Here is a 22,947-nt window from a genome sequence, read left to right on the forward strand (position 1 = left end):
AGTGAGTTCTCCAAGACTATATTATAGGCTACTTTATAATTCACACAGAGCTTTTTGCAACATTGTTTCACCCTCACCTTTAATAACATTGCTGCAGCAAGGTGCTTTGGGCGGTACTGGTTGTTGCTGTTGTCGTCACGTTAGTAACTGTCCCCATGGCAACATATCTAAACAGTAAATTGCTTTATCTTATCATTCATGGATGATTTCAAAATTTTATTCTATGAGAAATGGTTTTCTTTCTGACCAAGGACCCTTCAAATTGATACGAGCATTCATTAATTAGTCTTGTTTCTAGAATTCTAGAACTCTTTACATTTTATAAATCGCAAAATCCAAAGATGAGATAGGATGGGGTTTATTGAACCACCAATGTGAACATTGCAAATTCAAGTCGGCCTACTACATGCAATATAGTATACCGATAACCATGTGTTTGCCACCAAGTGATCGCTATTGCCTCTGTGGATGATTCGTTGAAGATATTGTAACGACCCCTAAACAATATGTTTATGTTAGATCTGACACACTGTAGACAGATATCCACAAGTTCATTTTCATGTTAGGGAAGGACTGAAGCCCCACGAGGCCTTTTACCCTGGCAGATTATTTCAATGACACCATTATTAGGTATAACATCTATACTTTGCGATTGATATCAGGTATTTCATTGTTTTGTTTATTCAATTGCTTCCAATAGAGTATGCATGCATTCCTTGTCATTATCAGTTTTGTTTTTGAAGTGACCCCGTTTTGCTCATGTGTCTCAAAAAGTAGCATTTCTGTCTTATTGTCCTATAGATAGCGAATACCTGCACAAAGCGAGACAAGGCAACATGATGCTTCACAATGCGAAACACAGGATTTATTTATATATATTAGCAACAAAACATTTGTGATGTATTTTTCATGCAAAGATCATTTTGATGGGGCTTCTCGTTAAATTCATTTAAAAACACAATTTATATGTATTTCTAATGTGCATTAGTTTTACTGACCATAGTAGCACCGATTCTGTATAGGCATTCATCCGCTAGTGGAATGACAAGTCAACTTCTTCGCACACTCTCTGGATGCCAAATAATTAACATAACGCAGAAAAACTGAAACTTAAGCACCAAAAAAATTAAAATATTACTCATTCCAATTAAAGTTGCACTTGGCTTCCGTTATTAAACTCCAGGATGCAACCGTAAGGAAATGCTTGGAAATGCTTTCTCAGTCACAGGGATGCCTCCTCGAAGTCAGCAGCCCAAATATCTTTCAGAGGGCGCTGAACTTTTCAAGATTTAGGAAGTGGCTTTTCTATTCACCACATATCACAAGCAGTCCAGCTATTATCAGTGAACATGGGTAACCTTTGGAATGATATAGACTACATTCGCAAGTTGTGGAGTTCTGGGCATTTTGTGAATAAATAAACACTAATTTGTATGTCTGCAAAGTATATACAGTTTATTCCATGCAGGGGTGTGCCAAGTGACAGAGAGGATTGAAAGCAAACACACATTGAGGCAAATTGCCTGCTCAATTTATTGTCTCCTCATACACTTTACACATGGAAGAAATGTGTATTTTGGAAATATTTAGAAGGCTATGATTTTAGGATTAAACAAAACAATGAAGAAAAAAAAGTAACCATGGGGCACCCATATTCTTTCCCTTAATTACTCCCTGAACTATCAAATCACAGTAGCCAGGGCAACACATCACCATACCCCTGGACAGGTCACACCTGTGACATTGGCAAAATGATAAGTGAATTTACTGACAATGCACAACAACAAAAAACACCTGTCTAGTGTGTTAGATCTAAACAGAAACATGTGTGCTGACAGGTGCACTGTAGTTTAGAAAGTACCAAAGGGTCCTGGAAAAAACACCAGAGGAGATTAAGTGTGTCAAGAAGTTCAATTTCATCTTTAATTTGATCCATTCATGATGTATGCAGTGTCTGACAACAACAACAGCTCATCTAGCACAGATTAGAAATGTTTTTAAAGAAAAAGGAAATGGAGAAAAATAAAATGTTTGCACGGCATATTCAACTAGTCATCTCTCTTCCTGCTGAACCAGTTTTCCCAAATCAGTGATTAAGCATGGCGATACCTAGGGCACATAGTAATGTCATATTTTCTCCATGATCTTTTTTTCAATCACAAAAGCACATTATTCATTTGATTCAACATTTTACTGATAGTCATAGTCAATAAATTGAATAATACAATGATTAATTAGTGACAATTAAAAGCAGCAACTTGTTAAAAATAAGACACATGAAACCCCCATATGATTCTGCATCAATTATGGCTTTCACAATTAAAAAGATATGAGCAAAGTCACATTGTAAAAGCTTGCACATGTGTAACTTCAAGTGAAAATGTAAGGCTGATTTATTCAATCCAGCTACCACAGATACATGGAGCTGCATGCATTTGTTTTGATTCTTACTTTTCGCAAACCAATTCTTGTAGTTTCCATATTATTACATTGATTCTTCATCCTCTGAACTTTCGGCCACAGATCGAGCGTGTTCAGCATAGTCAAAGGCAGGTAACTGGATACCCAGCTCGCTCCACTTGTTGATGTTCTTCCTCTTTTCATCATACGTCACCAGGAAGTTCTTGACGTGAAGACAAGGACACTCGATTCCACGGTAGAGCATCATTGAACCCCACCTCTGCAGGAAGAAAATCGATGTGAGTGGACAGTTGGCTTTGTAACGTGCATTTACAGTAGATATAGATTGAAATGTTTGAATATCTATTCAGGGATTGACATTAAAAGGGTTGCCCTGTTGCCTTGGGAAAATGAACTAAGCAGTCACGCAAGTTGAGCCTGCTCTGAAAACAACCAAACAGAAAGAATTCTAGTAGCCTAAAACTGATCATTTGGGTTTCTCCCAATTGTTTAAGTGAAAGACAGACACTTTTTGGCATTTATGGCAGTTGGGCAAATTGAGCCTGCTCTGAGAATCTTTTACTGATAACAACCAAAATACAATAATTCCAGTACCGATCTTTCTGATTCCTCCCATATGTATAGGTGTAAAGTAGGTAATATATGGCTCTCCTGCATGTAAAAAGCAAATGTAAATTTTTAGGCAAATCTTCAGGCAACCCCCCCAAAAAAAATACTCCTTACTTGCTTGATTTGCAAGTGCCTTTCAAACTTTAATGTCAATTGTTGTTTATTATAGGTGAACACCAACATCTTTCTCTCTTTACAGAATTAGGAAGGGGCATAGGCCTACCTGTCCACAGTCTTTGCATGCTATGAAACCATTGGTGTCGTAGTCCAGTAGCCTCTTAACAAGTGAGGTGTTTTCTCTTTGAATGAAAAGTTCCCTGCAAAAGAGAAAACAGACATTGTTTCAATAATAACTTACATTTGTGGTTGAGGGGCTGTATGCAGACTCAAGGCAAGCATTTTAAAATGTGAATATAGGGGTTTGGGGTATATCTTTTAGTTCTCTAATGCTAGAACGTGTGTACAACACATCTTTACCAACAACCGTGTACTGTATAGTAGGCTACAAACTTGCACAGGTTGGGTTACTTTGACAAGAGGACAGCTGTTTGCAGCAAAACATACTTAAATTGGGGTGTTACGTTGACTCTGTGCATATTTTCAATGATTTCAACATCTTCCCCAGAGCAGACTGGTTTGTTGCAGCTTCTACAACTGAACTTCACTTTGGACGGGCTCTCCTTTTTCATTCCTTTCTGCTTCTTCTTGGTTGTTCGCACTCTTTCCTCCATGATCGCCTGAATCTGGAATTCTTTAATCTGGCAACAAACAATTAAAATGCAATTAGTATATCATTTTTTTGTTGTTGACGTTACTCAACTAGGTTTAAGAAATCAAATCTTAAAATATATTTCATTTTAATATCAAGCTGGCAGTTAAGAGTTGAGAGGAGACTTACCCTCTTTTCATATTCCTCTTGATCTAATTTCTTGACTTTATCGATAGCTTTGCTCATCATCTTCTCACGGTACTCGTTGACACTCTCTCGTTCAGCGACCCCAGAACCCTCCCCTGCCACTAAGGTATAACTACTGTCCTCAGCTCTGCCTCTGCCTCGGGCCTACAAGACACAAACACAGTAAACATGTTCTCATTAAACCATGTGAGTGAGCGCTTGAAGTCATGCTAACAGCATGATAATGCGGCTCGAGTTATACAGCGAGTACATTGTCTGCTAACCAGTGAATACTATTTATTTGGCGCATACCAAAAGAGTTAGCAGACGATACAGAATCTAAGTTCATAGTTCTTAGTTAATAATGACACTGTGGATATTGACATGTTTTTGGCAAAGCCAGTTAACCATTAAATCACTGACCTGAATCATAGCGATCTCATTGGTCACAAGCTCATATCGTATCACAAAGTTACATGCTGCTATGTCCAGACCCTCTTCAGCCACTGTTGTTGCAATCAGCAAGTTAACCTCCGCATTCTGAAACTTGTTCAAAACATCCCTTTGTTCTGCCTGAAAAACACAAACGTGGGCAAAATACATTATTCAATACAATGTAATTAAGCACAACTTTACACAGAAGAGGATGTATGACAGTGTGCATTAGTCAAACAAAGATGAACCAATTTGATGTAATACTACCGTCATCCACTTAAGTACATTTTCACAGTGAATGTTTTCAAAGTAATCTGTTTAAGTAAAAAAGCAGACTCGGCTGACAGCCAGCCTTTGTAAAATGTGAAACAGTGCACTCACAGCGGTCATTGGTTTCACGACACTCTGGCCTCCTCCTCCAATCACATGGCAAGCTTTTACTCCGACTTCCTCGAACTTGGAGTTCTCCTGAACCCATTGAGCTAATGCGATGGCACTGCGACGGGTTTTGGTGAAAATGATCCCTCTAGCCTTTTCTCTAGATGTAAACTCATGCAGGATTTTGGTTCTCAGCTTAGCTAGGCTATTATTTTCATACTGGGGAAGCTTAGCCAACTCCTGCAGTTTCACTTTGCTATCTGCAAGAAAGTAGATTTTGAAGAAAGCCGTGAAAAATAAACTCCCAGATATCTATGTAGGGCTACATTACAATGTACTAAAAACATTAGATGTACAGTAAGCTACCTTTAAAGAGTGTGAAAAGGAATCTCTCTGTGTCGGTCTTGATGATGGCCTCCTCATCCTCTGGGGCCACTTTCTTCTTCAGCTCCTCGTCAAAGTATTTGTCCAGGAAGCTGAAGGCATCCCACATGCGGATGGTTTTGCCTTGGTACAGGGCCTCGTTGTACTGCCGTAGATGCTCAGCACAAACTCGCACTTTCTGATTCTCCTCTTTTGCAGCTGTAGGAAAACATCGATAGTTGCTTAGGAACGTACACTGAACAAAAATATAAATGCAACATGCAACAATTTCAAATATTGTACTGAGTTACAGTTCATATAAGCAAGCATTATCTTGGCATCGGAGAAATGCTCACTAACAGGGATGTAAACAAATTTGTGCACAAAATTTTAGAGAAATAAGCTTTTTGTACATCTGGAAAGTTTCTGGGATCTTTTATTTCAGCTCATGAAACATGGGACCAACACTTTACATGCTGCATTTATATTTTTGTTCAGTATACTTTTGGGGTATAACAGGGTGTCTATTTATTCAGCTATGACACTTGGTTGGTATAGAGAATGGTTGAAATATATTTAGATCAAAAGAACATGAAAATAAATGTGTTCCCTCACCATTTTGTTCTTTCTGGACCACCCACTGCTCATAGTTCTGGGTGCCTAGGTCACAGGTAGGGTTCAGTTCAGCATGGACGTGAATGGCATTCATGATTCCTTTGATAACATCACCAAAGGGATCCTGACAAGAAATAATTAAACAGATGTAAGTACATAAATACATTTACACACTTCAAAAACTCAGGATTATGTGGATTTTCATGAAATAATATGTATACATCTCTTTCTACTGGGAATAAATAAATTTATTTTTTTAAAAGAGTACCTCTTTTCTCTCTTCGGCAGTGGCAATTTTTTTGTGCGGTTCTTTTTTGTTTTCCCCAAGGTTCCCCGTCATTATTTTGTATGCGTCTAAGTTTGCACAGATCTACAAAAGGCAGAACATGAATTGAACGAATGAGCAAAAACATCAAAACAAATACGATGAGGTTTATTAGAAACCACCTACCTCTGTAATAAAGATCAGTCACAATGCATAGCAATGCAATACTGTACTTCCAAAGTAGTGTTCTATTAATCAATCACACAGTATATTCAGTGGTGGACAAAGTACCCAATTGTCATACTTGAGTAAAAGTAAAAGATACCTTAGTAGAAAATGACTCAAGTAAAAGTGAAAGTTACCCAGTAAAATACTACTCGAGTAGAAATCTAAAAGTATTTGGTTTTGAAATATACTTAAGTATCAAAAGTAAATGTAATTGCTAAAATACACTTAAGTGTATCAAAAGTAAAAGTATAAATAATTTCACATTCCTTATATTAAGCAAACCAGACGGCACTATTTGATTTTTTTAAATGTATTTACGGATAGCCAGGGGCACACTCCAAAGCACTTGTGTTTAGTGAGTCCGCAAGATCAGAGGAAGTAGGGATGGTCTCTTAATAAGTGCATGAATTGGACCATTTTCCTGTCCTGCTAAGCATTCGAAATGTAAAGAGTACTTCTGGCTGTCAGGGAAAATGTATGGCGAAAAGTACACTATTTTCTTTAGGAATGGAGTAAAAGTTGTCAAAAATATAAATAGTAAAGTACAGACACCCCCAATAAACGTAGTAGTACTTTAAAGTATTTTTACTTAAGTACTTTACACCACTGAGTATATTCAAATAAAATAACAATAACATCTATTTTGCATCACCACTTCAGTGTGACCCGTTGAGAGTTAAAACCAAAAGCTGTTTCCAATTTTTTCCTGTGTGGTGATTTTTTTATTTAACCTTTATTTAACTAGGCAAGTCAGTAAGAACAAATTCTTATTTACAATGACGGCCTACCCCGACCAAACGAGGACGACGCTGGGCCAATTGTGCACCGCCCTATGGGACTCCCAATCACGGCTGGTTGTAATACTGCCTGGATTTGAACCAGGGTGTCTGTAGTGACGCCCCTAGCACTGAGATGCAGTGCCTTAGATCGCTGCACCACTCAGGAGCCCAAAGTAGGCATGGTTAAAAAAGGCATGGTGAGGTTTACGGCTGCCTGAAGTGCAGAGGCCATGTGGAACATTGGAAACAGCTTGGCTGAGCAGGGGTGAGCACTGAGCAGAGTAGTAACTGAATGAGGGAGGGACAAAGGGCGGGTGGGGAGGAAGGGAGGGAGGGAGGGAGGAAAGTGCTTAATGAAAAAGAGTTATGGCAAGAATGAGAATGACGAGGGTGTGTGTCTTGAGAGAGAATGAGAAAGAGGGAGAGAGAAAAAAAAGAGATGTAGTGTATGGTATTTACTCGTAGAATGTGCTCCTCTGCTTTCTCAATTTTCTTGGCTCCCCCGACGCCGGGTGAGGCGGTCAAGCCTAGGATCTGTGGGATGTCCACTGTATCCTTCTGCTCTTTCTTTAACTTGGCGTTCTTGTGCTTCTGCTTGAGGTAGCGGATCATGATGTGGTTATAGACTCCTCCCTTCTGTGTGTGGTGGCACTCATCGATCACAATCAGTGACAAATCTACACGACAGAAACAAGGAGCAAATACACTCATGCGATTGATTGGAAGACAAAATGAAACATATTGGTTTAACGTAAGAACGTGCCATATAATGGATATAGGAGACAGCGGGTGTACATTTTAAATTACAAACATTCCTGCTGTTACGCATTCAACAATCTAAAACCGTCTAACCCTCATAGACCGTAGAAAAGCTTCCGCCGAGGCCAGTTTGGTCTGCTGATCACTTTGTCTCCTCTAAAGTCTGATTTTCCCATTACATTGTGCCGTGGGTCTGGTTACATTGCTGTAGGGCTCCTAGGAACAATAGTTGGCTCTAGCTTTACTACCTGTATTCAACATTCCCTTTGTTTTATCCCCCATAATGCTAGTGCTGTAAATATACTTAAGTGGTTTATTGACACCCACAAATTACACCCTCCCTGGTCTGGCTCTATGTCTGAGGCCCTCCCACACTAACCACTACTTTTCTAGGAAGTCTACGATGCATTTTCCACCACACTGCATGACTGCTGTGTCGCTAGAGTCCATTTCTCAGAAAGGTTTAAATGTGTATTTCACAGCACTGAGAGACACGTGATGAGGTACGAACATCCACAAATACAACTTTAAACAGAAGTGCTATAATTCCCTTCCCCAGAGGGCATAAGAGTCTGGAGTGGAACATTCAGTCTGATGCAGTGACAGAGGCTCTCATGTGAATTTGATCAGCCACACACTGATGGCTTGAACAGACGTGTGGCCTGGAAAGCACCAGAAAAAAACCTAACCCTCTCAGGCGTTTCAACAAACAGCATATGTTACACTGGAGGGATATTCCACCTTGGACTGGCGAGTGCCAGCAAGAGCAAGCAGGAGAGCCGGAAGCAACTGACTGACAAGAACCTGTCAAATTAATTCTCAAGAGGAAACACGTCCTGTTTACTTTCCATTTCCAATTCCAAACCCCGCTTAACGTCCATCGCTGTGGCCAGCAAACTGACTTTGGACTAAGGCGGAGATAAAAACCCACGGTCAAAGTTTTACATAAACATGCCTAGCTTACTGTAGATATGTTTCCCATTAACATTACTCCCATCCCGGATTTAGTCATTAGGAAACTCAGTTCAAGAAAATGATGTCAAACCTGAAAGTTTAATCCCATCGTCATCTCCACTGTGAGCCCTTTCCAAGTAGTTCTCCAGAATCTGGGCTGTACAGATGACGATATCGTTTTTCTGGACAATGTCTGTGAAGGAGATTTTGAGCTGGGAGTCCCCACTGACCCTCTCAACTTTGTATTTGTTTTTAAGGAACTTCCAGAACTCTGTGGAGTAATGCTGCTCTACCAGGGGCACCTGAAGGAGAACATATAATTATTAGAAAGACTAGCGGTTAATCACATTCAATATGTGAGGCCCTGTCTCTAAAAAGAAAGCAATACTGTATTTCTCACTGTCAGTATGCACTTAGCTGGTGCATATGTACAGTTCTTTGTTTGAAAGTACAACTACTTATGAACAGAGTTAATAAAAAAAATGTTTAGACTGACAAATTGGACGTGTGTTACAATAATGCGTGCAACAAGATCACAGATTGTGTTTTTTTTTTTAGTTTGGGGAGGTACTCAAGTTATTTCTACTTCAATGAAGATGCATATCATGTTGTGTGTTTTATTGAATACATTTCTCAAATTGGATCGGGATGTATATTTTAGATGCTGAGAAAAAGAACACTGAGTAACTTCATAACACAGTCATACGTGTAGGGGTGTGCATCGTTTATACAGTGGGGGAAAAAGTATTTGATCCCCTGCTGATTTTGTACGTTTGCCCACTGATAAAGAAAGGATCAGTCTATAATTTTAATGGTTGGTTTATTTGAACAGTGAGAGACAGAATAACAACAAAAATATTGAGAAAAACGCATGTCAAAAATGTTATAAATTGATTTGCATTTTAATGAGGGAAATAAGCATTTGACCCCCTCTCAATCAAAAGGATTTCTGGCTCCCAGGTGTCTTCTATACAGGTAACGAGCTGAGATTAGGAGCACACTCTTAAAGGGAGTACTCCTAACCGAAGCTTGTTACCTGTAAAAAAGAAACCTGTCCACAGAAGCAATCAATCAATCAGATTCCAAACTCTCCACCATGGCCAAGACCAAAGAGCTCTCCAAGGATGTCAGGGACAAGACTGTAGACCTACACAAGGCTGGAATGGGCTACAAGACCATCGCCAAGCAGCTTGGTGAGAAGGTTACAACAGTTGGTGCGATTATTCACAAATGGAAGAAACACAAAAGAACTGTCAATATCCCTCGGCCTGGGGCTCCATGCAAGATCTCACCTCGTGGGGTTGCAATGATCATGAGAACGGTGAGGAATCAGCCCAGAACTACACGGGAGGATCTTGTCAATGATCTCAAGGCAGCTGGGACCATAGTCACCAAGAAAACAATTGGTAACACACTACGCCGTGAAGGACTGAAATCCTGCAGCCCCCTCAAGGTCCCCCTGCTCAAGAAAGCACATATACATGCCCGTCTGAAGTTTGCCCATGAACATCTGAATGATTCAGAGGACAACTGGTGAAAGTGTTGTGGTCAGATGAGACCAAAATGTAGCTCTTTGGCATCAACTCAACTCGCCGTGTTTGGAGGAGGAGGAATGCTGCCTATGACCCCAAGAACACCATCTCCACCGTCAAACATGGAGGTGGAAACATTATGCTTTGGGGGTGTTTTTCTGCTAAGGGGACAGGACAACTTCACCGCATCATTTGACGGGGCCATGTACTGTCAAATCTTGGGTGAGAACCTCCTTCCCTCAGCCAGGGCATGGAAAATGGGTCGTGGATGGGTATTCCAGCATGACAATGACCCAAAACACACGACCAAGGCAACAAAGGAGTGGCTCAAGAAGAAGCACATTAAGGTCCTGGAATGGCCTAGCCAGTCTCCAGACCTTAATCCCATAGAAAATCTGTTGAGGGAGCTCAAGGTTCGAGTTGCCAAACGTCAGCCTCGAAATCTTAATGACTTGGAGAAGATCTGCAAAGAGGAGTGGGACAAAATCCCTCCTGAGATGTGTGCAAACCTGGTGGCCAACTACAAGAAACGTCTGACCTCTGTGATTGCCAACAAGGGTTTTGCCACAAAGTACTAAGTCATGTTTTGCAGAGGGGTCAAATACTTATTTCCCTCATCAAAATGCAAACTATTTTGTAACATTTTTCACATGCGTTTTTCTGGATTTTTGTTGTTGTTATTCTGTCTCTCACTGTCCAAATAAACCTACCATTAAAATTATAGACTGATCATTTCTTTGTAAGTGGGCAAACGTACATAATCAGCAGGGGATCAAATACTTCTTTCCCCCACTGTATGCAGTGCTTGACTTGGGCAGGAGCTCACTGGAGCTGAGTACGGGCACCTACATTTTTCTACTGCTGGACTTCCTGCACCTCATATAATATTAGCTCAAAAGTATTGTGAAGCTCCTGCACTTAAATATAAACCGTAGCGGCACCCAAAATGAGTACCAGCATACCCTACATGTGAACCGTGCTAGATGTGATATGACAATGGTTTTTACAATATAGAAAAAGAGCATGGGAATGACTGCCAAACTGATTGTTGTAAAGTGGTGTATTTTATTACTCTTAAAGAAATGATTTGTGTTGAGTAGAGACTAACTGTGTCACGCCCAGTACTGTGCTAGCAGCTTTCTTTGTGATCTCTATAGGCCTAGCTACAGTATGTGACAATACACACACACATACTGTACAGACAGGTTGTGTGCACGGGACATTGTATGGGAAACTGGAGTACCTTGTTAACCAAGACAACCACTTTCCCTGGTTGGCCCTCCTTCCTCCTGCTGTCCAGATGTTCTTTGGTAATATAGACAGCAACTCTGGTTTTACCACTTCCTGTTGGGAGACATATGATGATGTTTTTTCCCTCCAAGGCAGGCCTGGCCACGTCCATCTGATAATCTCGAAGAACAATGACATCTTTTGGGGGGCTTTCAGCAGCAGCGGCAATGCAGCCTGTAGAGTAGAGGAGAGAGGTTCAGATCAAAACTGTTGTCCACATTAGCACCCTGAAAATCCTTGTTTATCCCACCTACTCCCCTTCACCAACATTGATTGAAGTGGATTTAACAAGTGACATATAAGGGATCATAGCTTTCACCTGGTCAGTCTATGTCATGGAAAAAGCAGGTGTGCTTCCATGTATAACTACAAGGAAAACATTTTAATCTCCCATACATTGTATGTTAGAGGTCTCTCGTCTGAAGTAACATTATTAAATTGGACTCCTGCAACACAAACTAACGGAGAGATATGGTGTCTTAAACTCAATAGGAAATAGACAGTGAACTTTGCTCTCCTGGTATTTTATCAGCAAATCCCAGACTTATTAGAGAGGAGATTCCACCATGGTTAATGCCATGTCAATAAGATATGAATCCCACAGAGTGTTTTTCCACCTGATGGAGAAAGCAGAATGCAATATACTGTATTTTAATGAAGTACTCCCAATGTCTTCTTTAAGCCGCAGAGCACATATGCCACAGGTTTATGGAAACGCACCATAACCCCATATGTATTGGATCTGCTCACATCAGGCATTCTGCCCAACTTCCAGAGTAGCTAAATAAATAAAAAATCCACAACATGTGGCTGAATATGGTGACTCACGGTCTTGATAGCAGAGTAATGTAAGCAAGATTGAGAGTAACTCAAAATAAAGGCGATACAAACAGACACACAGTGGTGTCAGAGGCTGGTTTGAGTGACAGGAGCTGTCCGCGTCGGTGTGTTAGGCTTCACATTAACGTCCCATGACTCATCACTCCGCATCATCATCATCATCATGATGTCACAGACCCCTTGTGGCGGATTCATGGTATAAATATCAATTGGCTGATTTATAAAAGCCTATTAAAGTGAACTAATCAGTCACATTTTTTTATGTGAGGTGAGAAATCTAAAAGTGTTGCCTCTAAAAAAGCAAATGCCTTCATACTTAAATTGATTTCAAGCGTGTGAAACGTGGATCCCAAGGCATCACTGTCTAACATAATGGTACTGCATCTACTCATTCCAGGGTTTTTCTTTATTTTACTATTTCTTACATTGTAGAGTAGTGAAGACATCACAACTATGAAATAAATATGGAATCATGTAGTAACCAAAAAAAGTGTTAAATAAATCAAAATATATTTTAGATTCTTCAAAGTAGCCACCCTTTGCCTTGATGACAGCTTTGCGCACTCTTGGCATATTACTGAATCATAACCATGTAACGACATCCAACTCTTCATTTAGTCCCTATATGGACTCTAAATAGCATGTGTTTGCAATTGGGAGCTTTGGCTATGCTCCGTCCTCTTTAACCTGTGTGGCTTGTCATGATACACATGGAACCTATTCTCTGAGCCAAATAGGATAGGCTCTAGGAACTCTTCCATTCAAACTTGTCTCTCATTCCAGTTCTCTCTCACCCAAACTATGGATTCTCCTCCAAACGGAAAAACCAATTGAAAGTTCCTTTCATTCTATCATATTCAAAATGTTAACTAAAGTACAAGCAACAATGCTTATTATAACTTTACTATAATTACAAATTCATCTAATTATTTTCAGGGATCTGAATTATTCATCAGCGCAACACCTGGTTTTGAAATTCGATTGATCGAGGTCCTGACAGATATTATGGAATGTTTTAAATGCATAAAACAATGAAGAGAGCTTTCAAAGAATGTTATGAGGACATGATGCAATATAAGACTAACATCACAGCAGGTTGACAAGAAACAACAATAGCAGACTGGATTTCATTGCATATCTGGCCTTCATTTGAGCAAGCTTTGCAAGCTCCCTCTCCTTCTCCTACATAGATAGTTCCAGCATTTAATCACTCATTCCCAAAAGTGTTCAACTGATTCCACCATTATCATTTCAAGATTAATGCTAACAGACACCGTGCAAGTGCTGCTAACTTAATCCAAAACTGCAGACGGCAGACTAGAGTGAGGGATGATTAGAACTCCCCTTCAAGTGTGACTTTGATGGTTCCCCATTTTGTACATGGTGGAGGAGTTCAGTAGGACTATATTTGTGATTGACTGATGACTCGCAACACTTCAAACTGTTTTAAGAAGAGCCTCTGCTATGAATCTAACATGTAATCCAACTGCATTATTTTCTAAGGTAATGTCAGATACAGTTTCTAACTTTTGTTCAAAGGATGATTAGGGGTTGAGCTATTTTCCAAAAATTGCTGCATATGAAACAGAACAGGAGAAGGTGAATTAAATATTACCTGACGTTGAGAGATCCAAGCTATTTTTCGGTGTCCCATTTTCCATTGGTTCTTCTGTGCCACTATATAGGTCTAAAAATATAAAAACAATTATTATTTACACAACTGACGTGTTAATAATTTTCATCCATCCATCTCAGTGTGATAATTTCAGTTTAATGTGTTAACATTTGTTTACACAGATTTTATACTGCACAAAATATAAATGCAACATGTAAAGTGTTGGTCGCATGTTTCATGAGCTGATATAAAAGATCCCAGATATTTTCCATACGCACAAAAAGCTTATTTGTCTCTAATTTTGTTCACAAATTGGTTTACATCCCTGTTAATGAGCATTTCTCCTTTACCAAGATAATCCATCCACCTGACAGATGCGGCATATCAAGAAGCTGATTAAACAGCATGATCATTACACAGGTGCACCTTGTGCTGGAGACAATAAAAGGCCACTCTAAAATGTGCAGTTTTTTCACACAACATAATGCCACAGATGTCTCAAGTTGAGGGAGCATGCTGACTGCAGGAATGTCCACCAGAGCTGTTGCCAGAGATTTTTATGTTAATTTCTCTACCATAAGCCGCCTCCAACGTCGTTTTAGAGAATTTGGCAGTATGTCCAACCGGCCTCACAACCACGTAACCATGCCAGCCCAGGATCGCCACATCCGGCTTCTTAACCTGCGGTATCATCTGAGACCAGTCACCTGGACAACTGATGAAACTGAGAAGTATTTCTGTCTGTAATAAAGCCCTTTTGTGGGGAAAAACTCATTCTGATTGGCTGGGCCTGGCTCCCAAGTGGGTGGGCCTATGCATGGCTGCACCCCAGCCCAGTCATGTGAAATCCATAGATTAGGGTATCATTTATTTATTTCAATTGACTGATTTCCTTATATGAACTATAACTCAGTAAAATTGTTGCATGTTGCGTTTATATTTTTGTTCAGTAAAAATACTGTACAGTTGAAGTCGGAAGTTTACACACACCTTAGCCAAAGTTTTTCACAATTCCTGACACTTAACCCTAGTAAAGATTCCCTGTCTTAGGTCAGTTAGGATCACCACTTTATTTTAAGAATGTGAAATGTCAGAATAATAGTAGTTTGTAAAACAAGACATTTGTGGAGTTGTTGAAAAACGAGTTTTAATGACTCCAACCTAAGCGTATGTAAACTTCCGACTTCAACTGAATTTACTGCTTTGAACTAGTACTGCTTCAGTGTTTCAAAAATGTGTCTCCAATGCACCTTCCTCTAGCACTCTACTTATTTATCCTTAAAGGTTGAATATCCAACCGGGGCCCGTATTCATAAAGCGTCGCAGAGGAGGAGTGCTGACCTATGAACAGCCCCCCCCCCCAGTGTCCATTCATTATCATCTAAAATGCTAAACTGACCCCAGATCAGCACTCCTACTATGAGACGCTTTATGAACAAAAGGCCCAGTACTACAACCTTGACTCTCATGATCAATGGTGTAAAGGTCAGTAAAAGGGTATGACTGTGTTATATTGCACCTGCAGTTTCTGAGTCAGCCTCTGAAGGTTCATCCAGATGCATGCTGGTCACACTGCTGTCCAGTGTCTCCTGCTCTGGGAGAAAAGAGTTCCCTGCTGCTTCTACAGGACCCTCCTCCACCATGTGATCCACATTCCCTGGAGCTTCATTCACAGCCATCAGGACACCTGGCTCATCTGATGTATTGATCATGTTATAAATTATATCATGATGAGAAAAAGACAGGGATAGGCTAGTCAATATGTACAACTTATTCAAAGCTACTATTCAAGTTCAAAGGAGCATGGTTTAGGCTAGCATGAAGGACAATATATGGGCAATCTATAAAATCTTACCTATCAAGTTATCACCAGGTGACTCCCCTGTCAATTCTTTAAACAGGTCCTTGTGTTCAGTGTTCAGTAAGGCCTTCAAGAAGATGGAGAACCATCCGGGCGGGAATCTCACGATTCTCTTGAGTAGTTCACGAGCACCACCCATATTTCCTCGGTTTTTACATTCAGCTAAAATCTAAAACAGAAATAGAATCAGTTAAATATAGGATCATGTAAGAGTTATGCACTCACATCAAAGCTGCAGTGCAGTTAGTGGCATTAGTCTGCCCTCATCTGGTCCAGAGATATATTACATAAATACACTAAGTGGACAGTTTATTAGGTACACCCATCTAGTACCGGGACGCATCCCCCTTTGCCCGCAGAACAGCTTGAATTCTTCGGGACAGTAAAACATTGCTGAATTGTCATCAAGGGACGTAACGTGTGCTAGGAAAACATTCCCCACACCATTACGCCACCAGCCTGTACCATTGACACCAGGCAGGATGGGGCCATGGACTCATGCTGCTTACGCCAAATCCTTTTCCACTCCTCAACTGTCCAGTGTTGATGATAGCTGCCCACTGGAGCCGCTTCTTGTTTTTAGCTGATAGGAGTGGAACCCGGTGTGGTTGTCTGCTGCAATAGCCCATCCGTGACAAGGACCGATGAGTTGTGCATTCAGTGATGCTGTTCTGTACACCGTTGTACACTGCACCATTATTTGACTGTTTGGGGCCCGCATGTCATCTTGATGATTTTTGCCATTCTCCTTCTGGCACTGACGATCATACCACGCTCAAAAATGATTTTCTCTGATTGTCTATGCTATTAAAATGTGGGCGAAAAAAGGGAAACAAATAATACATTTAGTTTTTGAGAGGCGAAGGACACGGTCTACCAGTATCCTAGCTAGCTGTGTACTGGTGACCTCCTAGCTAGCTAACACACAGTGTCCTTTGCTCCCACCTGCCCTTGTTAGCAGAACAGTGCCTGACAGGTGGGGGCGAAGGACACCGTCTGTGTCCTAGCTATCGTTAGCTTGCTAGCTACCTATCCCGCCTGCTGTGCACCGTAGTCCTCGCTAGCTAACTGTGTCCTTTGCTCCCGTCTGCCGAACACCTGCCCTCAGAGTTGTTAACAGCATTGTGGGAAAACAGTGCTTGACAGGCGGGGGCGAAGGACACTGTGTATCCCAGTGTCCTAGCTATCGTTAGCTAGCTACCTCTCCCGCCTGCTGTGTGCTGGAGTTCTAGCTAGCTAGCTACCGGCGTTGTCGCCCCCGCCTTTTCTTCTGTGGAATTTATCAGCGGTTGGCATCCAACGTTACGGAGCATTACCATACTGTTACCATGCAGTACTGTACTGTACTGGAGCGCCCCAGCCTCATACCTGTGTACCGAGAAGAGTGCAATTGCGTTGCTGGATGTGGGATAAATCCATTTGAAATCAATCCCTTTTTTACAGCACCCCTTTTTTATTTGAACGAAACCATCCATACATACAGTGCCCTCAGAAAGTATTCACACCCCTTGACCCCCCCCAAAAAGTGTGTTACAGCCTGAATTTAAAATGGATTAAACTGAGACTTTGTGCCACTGATCTACAAACAATAATATGTGGATTATTTTTTAGCTACTAGCTAGTACAACTGTAGACAGTGTTTTACCGCTTAACGACGGTATGTGTTCGGCAGGCATTAGCGAAGGACACTGGGTGCTAGCGAGCTAGCTAACTACGGTATACAGCAGGTGGGATAAGTAGCTATCTAGCTAACGATAGATAGGACACCGGTAGATAGTGTTCTTCGCCCCCGCCTGTCGGCAGTGTTTTCCCGCAGTTCTATTAACGTCGGCGAGGGCAGGTGTTCGGCAGATGGGAGCGAAGGACACTGTGTGCTAGCTAGTTATCTCTAGAAGGACTCCGATACACAGCAGGGGGGTAAGCGGTGGTGACACTGGTGGTGACACTGGTAGCTCAACAAGGTCTCACTGCAGAATTAGACATTCATCCACGTTCTCCAAAAGTCAAATTTCGAAGTGTTTTTGTTGCTTCTGCTGCTCTGTATCATTCCATTTCTCCAAAGGTCAAATAGAAGAAAAAAAATATTCCAAAACACTAATATAAAAATTTAAACCAGTGTCCACGACTGGGATCGAACACAAAACCTTCTGATCCAGAGTCAGGGGATTGTTGCTCCTGCTGCACTCTATCGTTCCATTTCTCAAAATGTCACATTTTAAGGGTTAAGTTGAGGCACTCATTCCGAATGGTTAAGGGTCAAGGTCTGGGATAGGGTTAAAACATTCAGTTTCGGCACTCATTCCGAATGGTTAAGATATGGGTTTGGGATAGGGTTAAAACATTAAAACAACCTTTTGGACCAGAGCCATGGGATTATGTTCATCCACCACCCACAACACTCGTTACAGAATCCCCCTGCCGATGCCACTGTGGGACTAAATTCCAGCGTGTTTTGTTGTTGTTTATGTGTGGCTGGAGTTGCGCTGACTGCCTCTCACCAAACCTCACCCTTTCTCACCTTCACATGAGAGACCAATATCACCTCCAGCTCATGGCTTCAGCCAATCGGACAATAGCCATATGTCGCACCCCTGTGCACGCTCTAGCCATGCAGTCTCTCTAGGCCCGGATTGGCTTTGCAAATCATACTTTACAAATATCTATTCGGGCCTGTGTATTTATCTCCTGTATATTATATTTATTATATATCTGTTTCTGTCCATTACAGAACCATACCCATGTATACACATTTACATACCCATGTACATAACCATGTTCATCTTCTCCTGTGTGCGAGTAAAGTTCATGTGTGTGTTAAGTCTTAGTCTGATTTATTCCCCTCTAACCAAGGGGTGTCAGTGACTCACAAACCAGTAAAATATATAGAGCCGGGTCGCTCTCTTTCAACTAGCAAAACCTAAGCCTACTTGATGGTAATTGTGCTCACTGTTGCCCCTAGGGTCCGGTTTTGAAGGCATTTCCGAACATCCTCAGGACATCGATATACGTCAAATTTCCACATCAATCTTGAACGACCTGAATGGGTAGCTAGTTAAAAACTCAGATAATACTGTTATTTCCTTTTTGACCCACATTTTAAATCGCACAGACAATCAGGGGAAATCCATAATATTGCCTTGCAATGCCCTGATTGCGAGCCGAAATTGCACCCTTCTTGTACATTTAGGTCATCATTAATAATCTGATTTAATAAGAGTTAAAAAAAAAATTGAAATGTTTTTATTTAACCAGGCAAGTCAGTTATGAACAAATTCTTATTTACAATGACGGCCTACAGCGGCCAAACCCGGACGACGCTGGGCCAATTGTGCGCTGCCCTATGGGACTCCCAATCACGGCCGGTTGTGATACAGCCTGGATTTGAACCAGGGTGTCTGTAGCGACATCTCTAGAACTGAGATGGCGTGTCTTTTAAGACCGCGCCGCCACTCGGGAGACAGTAGAAATTTAGGCTATGGACCTGTTAGGTTCTTATTTTTCAGAGTAAATAACTCGCAGACACTAGAGAAGCTTTAACCAAGTTTAATTCTTCCCAAAGGGTCTGTATAGCTGTAATTCAGACAGCCAAACATTTTTCACCATCACAGGTTTTATATATATATATATATATATATATATATATATATATATATATATACACACACATACACATACACACACACAGCTCAAAAAAAGTAATACAATTAAACAACACAATGTAACTCCAAGTCAATCACACTTCTGTGAAATCAAACTGTCCACTTAGGAAGCAACACTGATTGACAATAAATTTCACATGCTGTTGTGCAAATGGAATAGACAACAGATGGAAATCATAGGCAATTAGCAAGACACCCCCAATAAAGGAGCGGTTCTGCAGGTGCTGACCACAGACCACTTCTCAGTTCCTATGCTTCCTGGCTGATGTTTTGGTCACTTTTGAATGCTGGCGGTGCTTTCACTCTAGTGGTAGCATGAGACGGAGTCTACAACCCACACAAGTGGCTCAGGTAGTGCAGCTCATCCAGGATGGCACATCAATGCGAGCTGTGGCAAGAAGGTTTGCTGTGTCTGTCAGCGTAGTGTCCAGAGCATGGAGGCACTACCAGGAGAGAGGCCAGTACATCAGGAGACGTGGAGGAGGCCGTAGGAGGGCAACAACCCAGCAGCAGGACCGCTACCTCCGCCTTTGTGCAAGGAGGAGCAGGAGAAGCACTGCCAGAGCCCTGCAAAATTACCTCCAGCAGGCCACAAATGTGCATGTGTCTGCTCAAACGGTCAGAAACAGACTCCATGAGGGTGGTATGAGGGCCCGACGCCCTGTGCTCTTCACAGATGAAAGAAGGTTCACACTGAGCACATGTGAGAGTCTGGAGACGCCGTGGAGAACGTTCTGCTGCCTGCAACATCCTCCAGCATGACCGGTTTGGCGGTGGGTCAGTCATGGTGTGGGGTGGCATTTCTTTGGGGGGCCGCACAGCTCTCCATGTGCTTGCCAGAGGTAGCCTGACTGCCATTAGGTACCGAGATGAGATCCTCAGACCCCTTGTGAAAGCAGGTTCACACTACTGTATATGCTGGTGCGGTTGGCCCTGGGTTCCTCCTAATGCAAGACAATGCTAGACCTCATGTGGCTGGAGTGTGTCAGCAGTTCCTGCAAGAGGAAGGCATTGATGCTATGGACTGGCCCGCCCGTTCCCCAGACCTGAATCCAATTGAGCACATCTGGGACATCATGTCTCGCTCCATCCACCAACGCCACGTTGCACCACAGACTCTCCAGGAGTTGGCGGATGCTTTAGTCCAGGTCTGGGAGGAGATCCCTCAGGAGACCATCCGCCACCTCATCAGGAGCATGCCCAGGCGTTGTAGGGAGGTCATACAGGCACGTGGAGGCCACACACACTACTGAGCCTCCTTTTGACTTGTTTTAAGGACATTACATCAAAGTTGGATCAGCCTGTAGTGTGGTTTTCCACTTTAATTTTGAGTGTGACTCCAAATCCAGACCTCCATGGGTTGATAAATTGGATTTCCATTGATTATTTGTGTGATTTTGTTGTCAGCACATTCAACTACGTAAAGAAAAATGTATTTAATAAGATTATTTCATTCATTCAGATCTAGGATGTGTTATTTTACTGTTCCCTTTATTTTTTTGAGCAGTGTATATATATATATCCCACTTAAGACAAGCCTCCTTCTCTACAATCCTTACATATTATGGTTCCACAGGAAGAGGGTAACAGGATACTAAACCCTTATTACTCCCTTCGGGGGATCTGACCTCACCCCCTCCTTGGCCTAGTCCACAGTTGTCCATCTGCCTCCCTATAGCAATCCTTTGATCTCTTCCCGTCCACCCAGCACATTCCACAGCCACTGTCTTTCTACAGAGCTCACTCCTTAATATACTATGCGTCTGATCTATCATGTCTTTAATATCTCAATGTTCAAAATGTCGAATCCAACAGATCATACAGTCTACACATATATTTCTTTATTTAACTAGGTAAGTCAGTTAAGAATACATTCTTATTTACAATGCGGCCTACCCCGGTCACACCCGGACGACACACATACAACTACTTACAATTTCACGGTCCTCTTCGGTGAGAATTTCTTTAGAAAAGCAGTCCCAGCAAACATCAGTAGTCTTCATCTTCAAAAGACTTGGCGACAGAAGTTCAATTAGTCTGACGCAGTTGTCATTCTCTGCCTCCAGAGCAGGACATGGAGGGCTATCCTCCACGTAGACGGCCGCATGTTTACAACCCCCAGCTGACAGTGCATCCACAAACTCCCTGAACCAACCGTTCGGAAGTGGCCGGATCCTGATGATTGTATCAATAAGTAGATCCACTGCCTTTAGATTGCTCTCTTTTCTCGCCTTAGTTCGGATCAAGTCCTTGTTGTCATTGTCTAAGAAGTTCAGGTGATCCAGTACAAACTCGACTTCAATGAGTTTCCGCAGCCTAGGTCTGAAATCGTCAATCAGACGGATGTTGGCGGCGTTATCTTTGTCAGCGGCCATCGATCAGGTTGATCAGAGATATACACGAAATGCCTGGTCACATCGAAGTCCTGAGTCACGTAGACAAGCACACGGAAGAGTAGGCTAACTGCAGTGCAAATAGTTAAATCAACATGCATCAATCGAGATTCTATTCCCGTCAATGCAAGCACTTTCAGTTTCGTTTCTCCCTCTGCAGTCTGGTTTCCACCAGTTACCACAGCCACAAAGTCAAATATGAATGAAAACTTAAATGAGCTGTTTGGTCTTATTTTAAGGTTAGAGTTAGGCATAAGTTAAGCAGTGTGGTTAGGTTTAAAATAACATTTTAAGAAGATACATTGTAGAAATATGCGAGGTTTATTTTTTATTTGTTTTTATTTATATATATATTTTGAATTAACAATAAATCAATACAGGAAGTACATGTGGGAACACAAGTATGTATGAATAATATACAATGGACAATTGGGCTAGGGGGTACAATATCACATTACACAAGGGACATACATACACTTATAATTCTAACCGTTTTTTGTATTGTTTAATTGTCTTAAAAAACAGTTCAATTTATTTTTGTATGGTAAGATTTTTTTTTTAAATTTACATTTGTGAAAATGAATTTTGGCCAAAAGAATAATGAAATGAATTACATAAAACTGTTTCAGCTTATTTCTATCGTAGGTAAAGATTCCAAGCAGTACATCTCTCCATTGGCGAGGTGTATTAGTTTGTGGCTGTGGAAACTAGTGACGACACTGCAGTCTCGAGGAAGCACTGCCATATAATTGCCTACCGCTAGAGCAATGTATTGATAAAAAAACGAGCTGTTGACTACTAAACTTCCAATAAATGGAACGATTGAGGAACACCGGTGTGATTTTTAGCAAAGGGAAGGGAACGCCTCCAACCAACGCGCATGAATACAAGAGCAAACTGAAGTGAATAGGAAATTCAGCAACACTTGATAAAGTGCGTCATTATTAAACGTAAAAAAACAACGCATTTCGGTTTCATAACTTTCATCAAGGCTTTACAGATAGAAAAGTGAAGATGGCTTTTATACATTTCAAAACAGCCACCTATGGATTCAGG

General features: G+C 41.3%; 1 protein-coding gene across 2 annotated transcripts; it reads right to left on the reverse strand.

Annotated features, from left to right (window-relative positions):
* Positions 1 to 1,897: 1,897 nt before the first annotated feature.
* Positions 1,898 to 22,076, reverse strand: LOC106581804 (interferon-induced helicase C domain-containing protein 1). Of its 2 annotated transcripts, none has more exons than XM_014164133.2 (16): positions 21,433 to 22,075; positions 15,834 to 16,008; positions 15,498 to 15,674; positions 13,979 to 14,050; positions 11,477 to 11,697; positions 8,793 to 9,003; positions 7,448 to 7,665; positions 5,985 to 6,086; positions 5,717 to 5,840; positions 5,105 to 5,320; positions 4,742 to 4,998; positions 4,349 to 4,498; positions 3,929 to 4,090; positions 3,595 to 3,788; positions 3,254 to 3,347; positions 1,898 to 2,680 (listed from the first exon to the last, which is right to left on the reverse strand). In XM_014164133.2, exons 1-16 carry the CDS (start codon positions 21,871 to 21,873, stop codon positions 2,486 to 2,488), a joined length of 3,009 nt encoding a protein of 1,002 aa, XP_014019608.1. In that variant the 5' UTR covers positions 21,874 to 22,075; the 3' UTR covers positions 1,898 to 2,485. The 2 variants fall into 2 exon arrangements, with proteins under 2 accessions (XP_014019608.1, XP_045560424.1); XM_045704468.1 differs by having other exon boundaries at positions 2,604 to 3,072; positions 21,433 to 22,076.
* Positions 22,077 to 22,947: the final 871 nt, after the last annotated feature.

The sequence above is a fragment of the Salmo salar genome, chromosome ssa21 (genome assembly GCF_905237065.1).
Source record: "Salmo salar chromosome ssa21, Ssal_v3.1, whole genome shotgun sequence".
Lineage (NCBI taxonomy): Eukaryota > Metazoa > Chordata > Actinopteri > Salmoniformes > Salmonidae > Salmo > Salmo salar.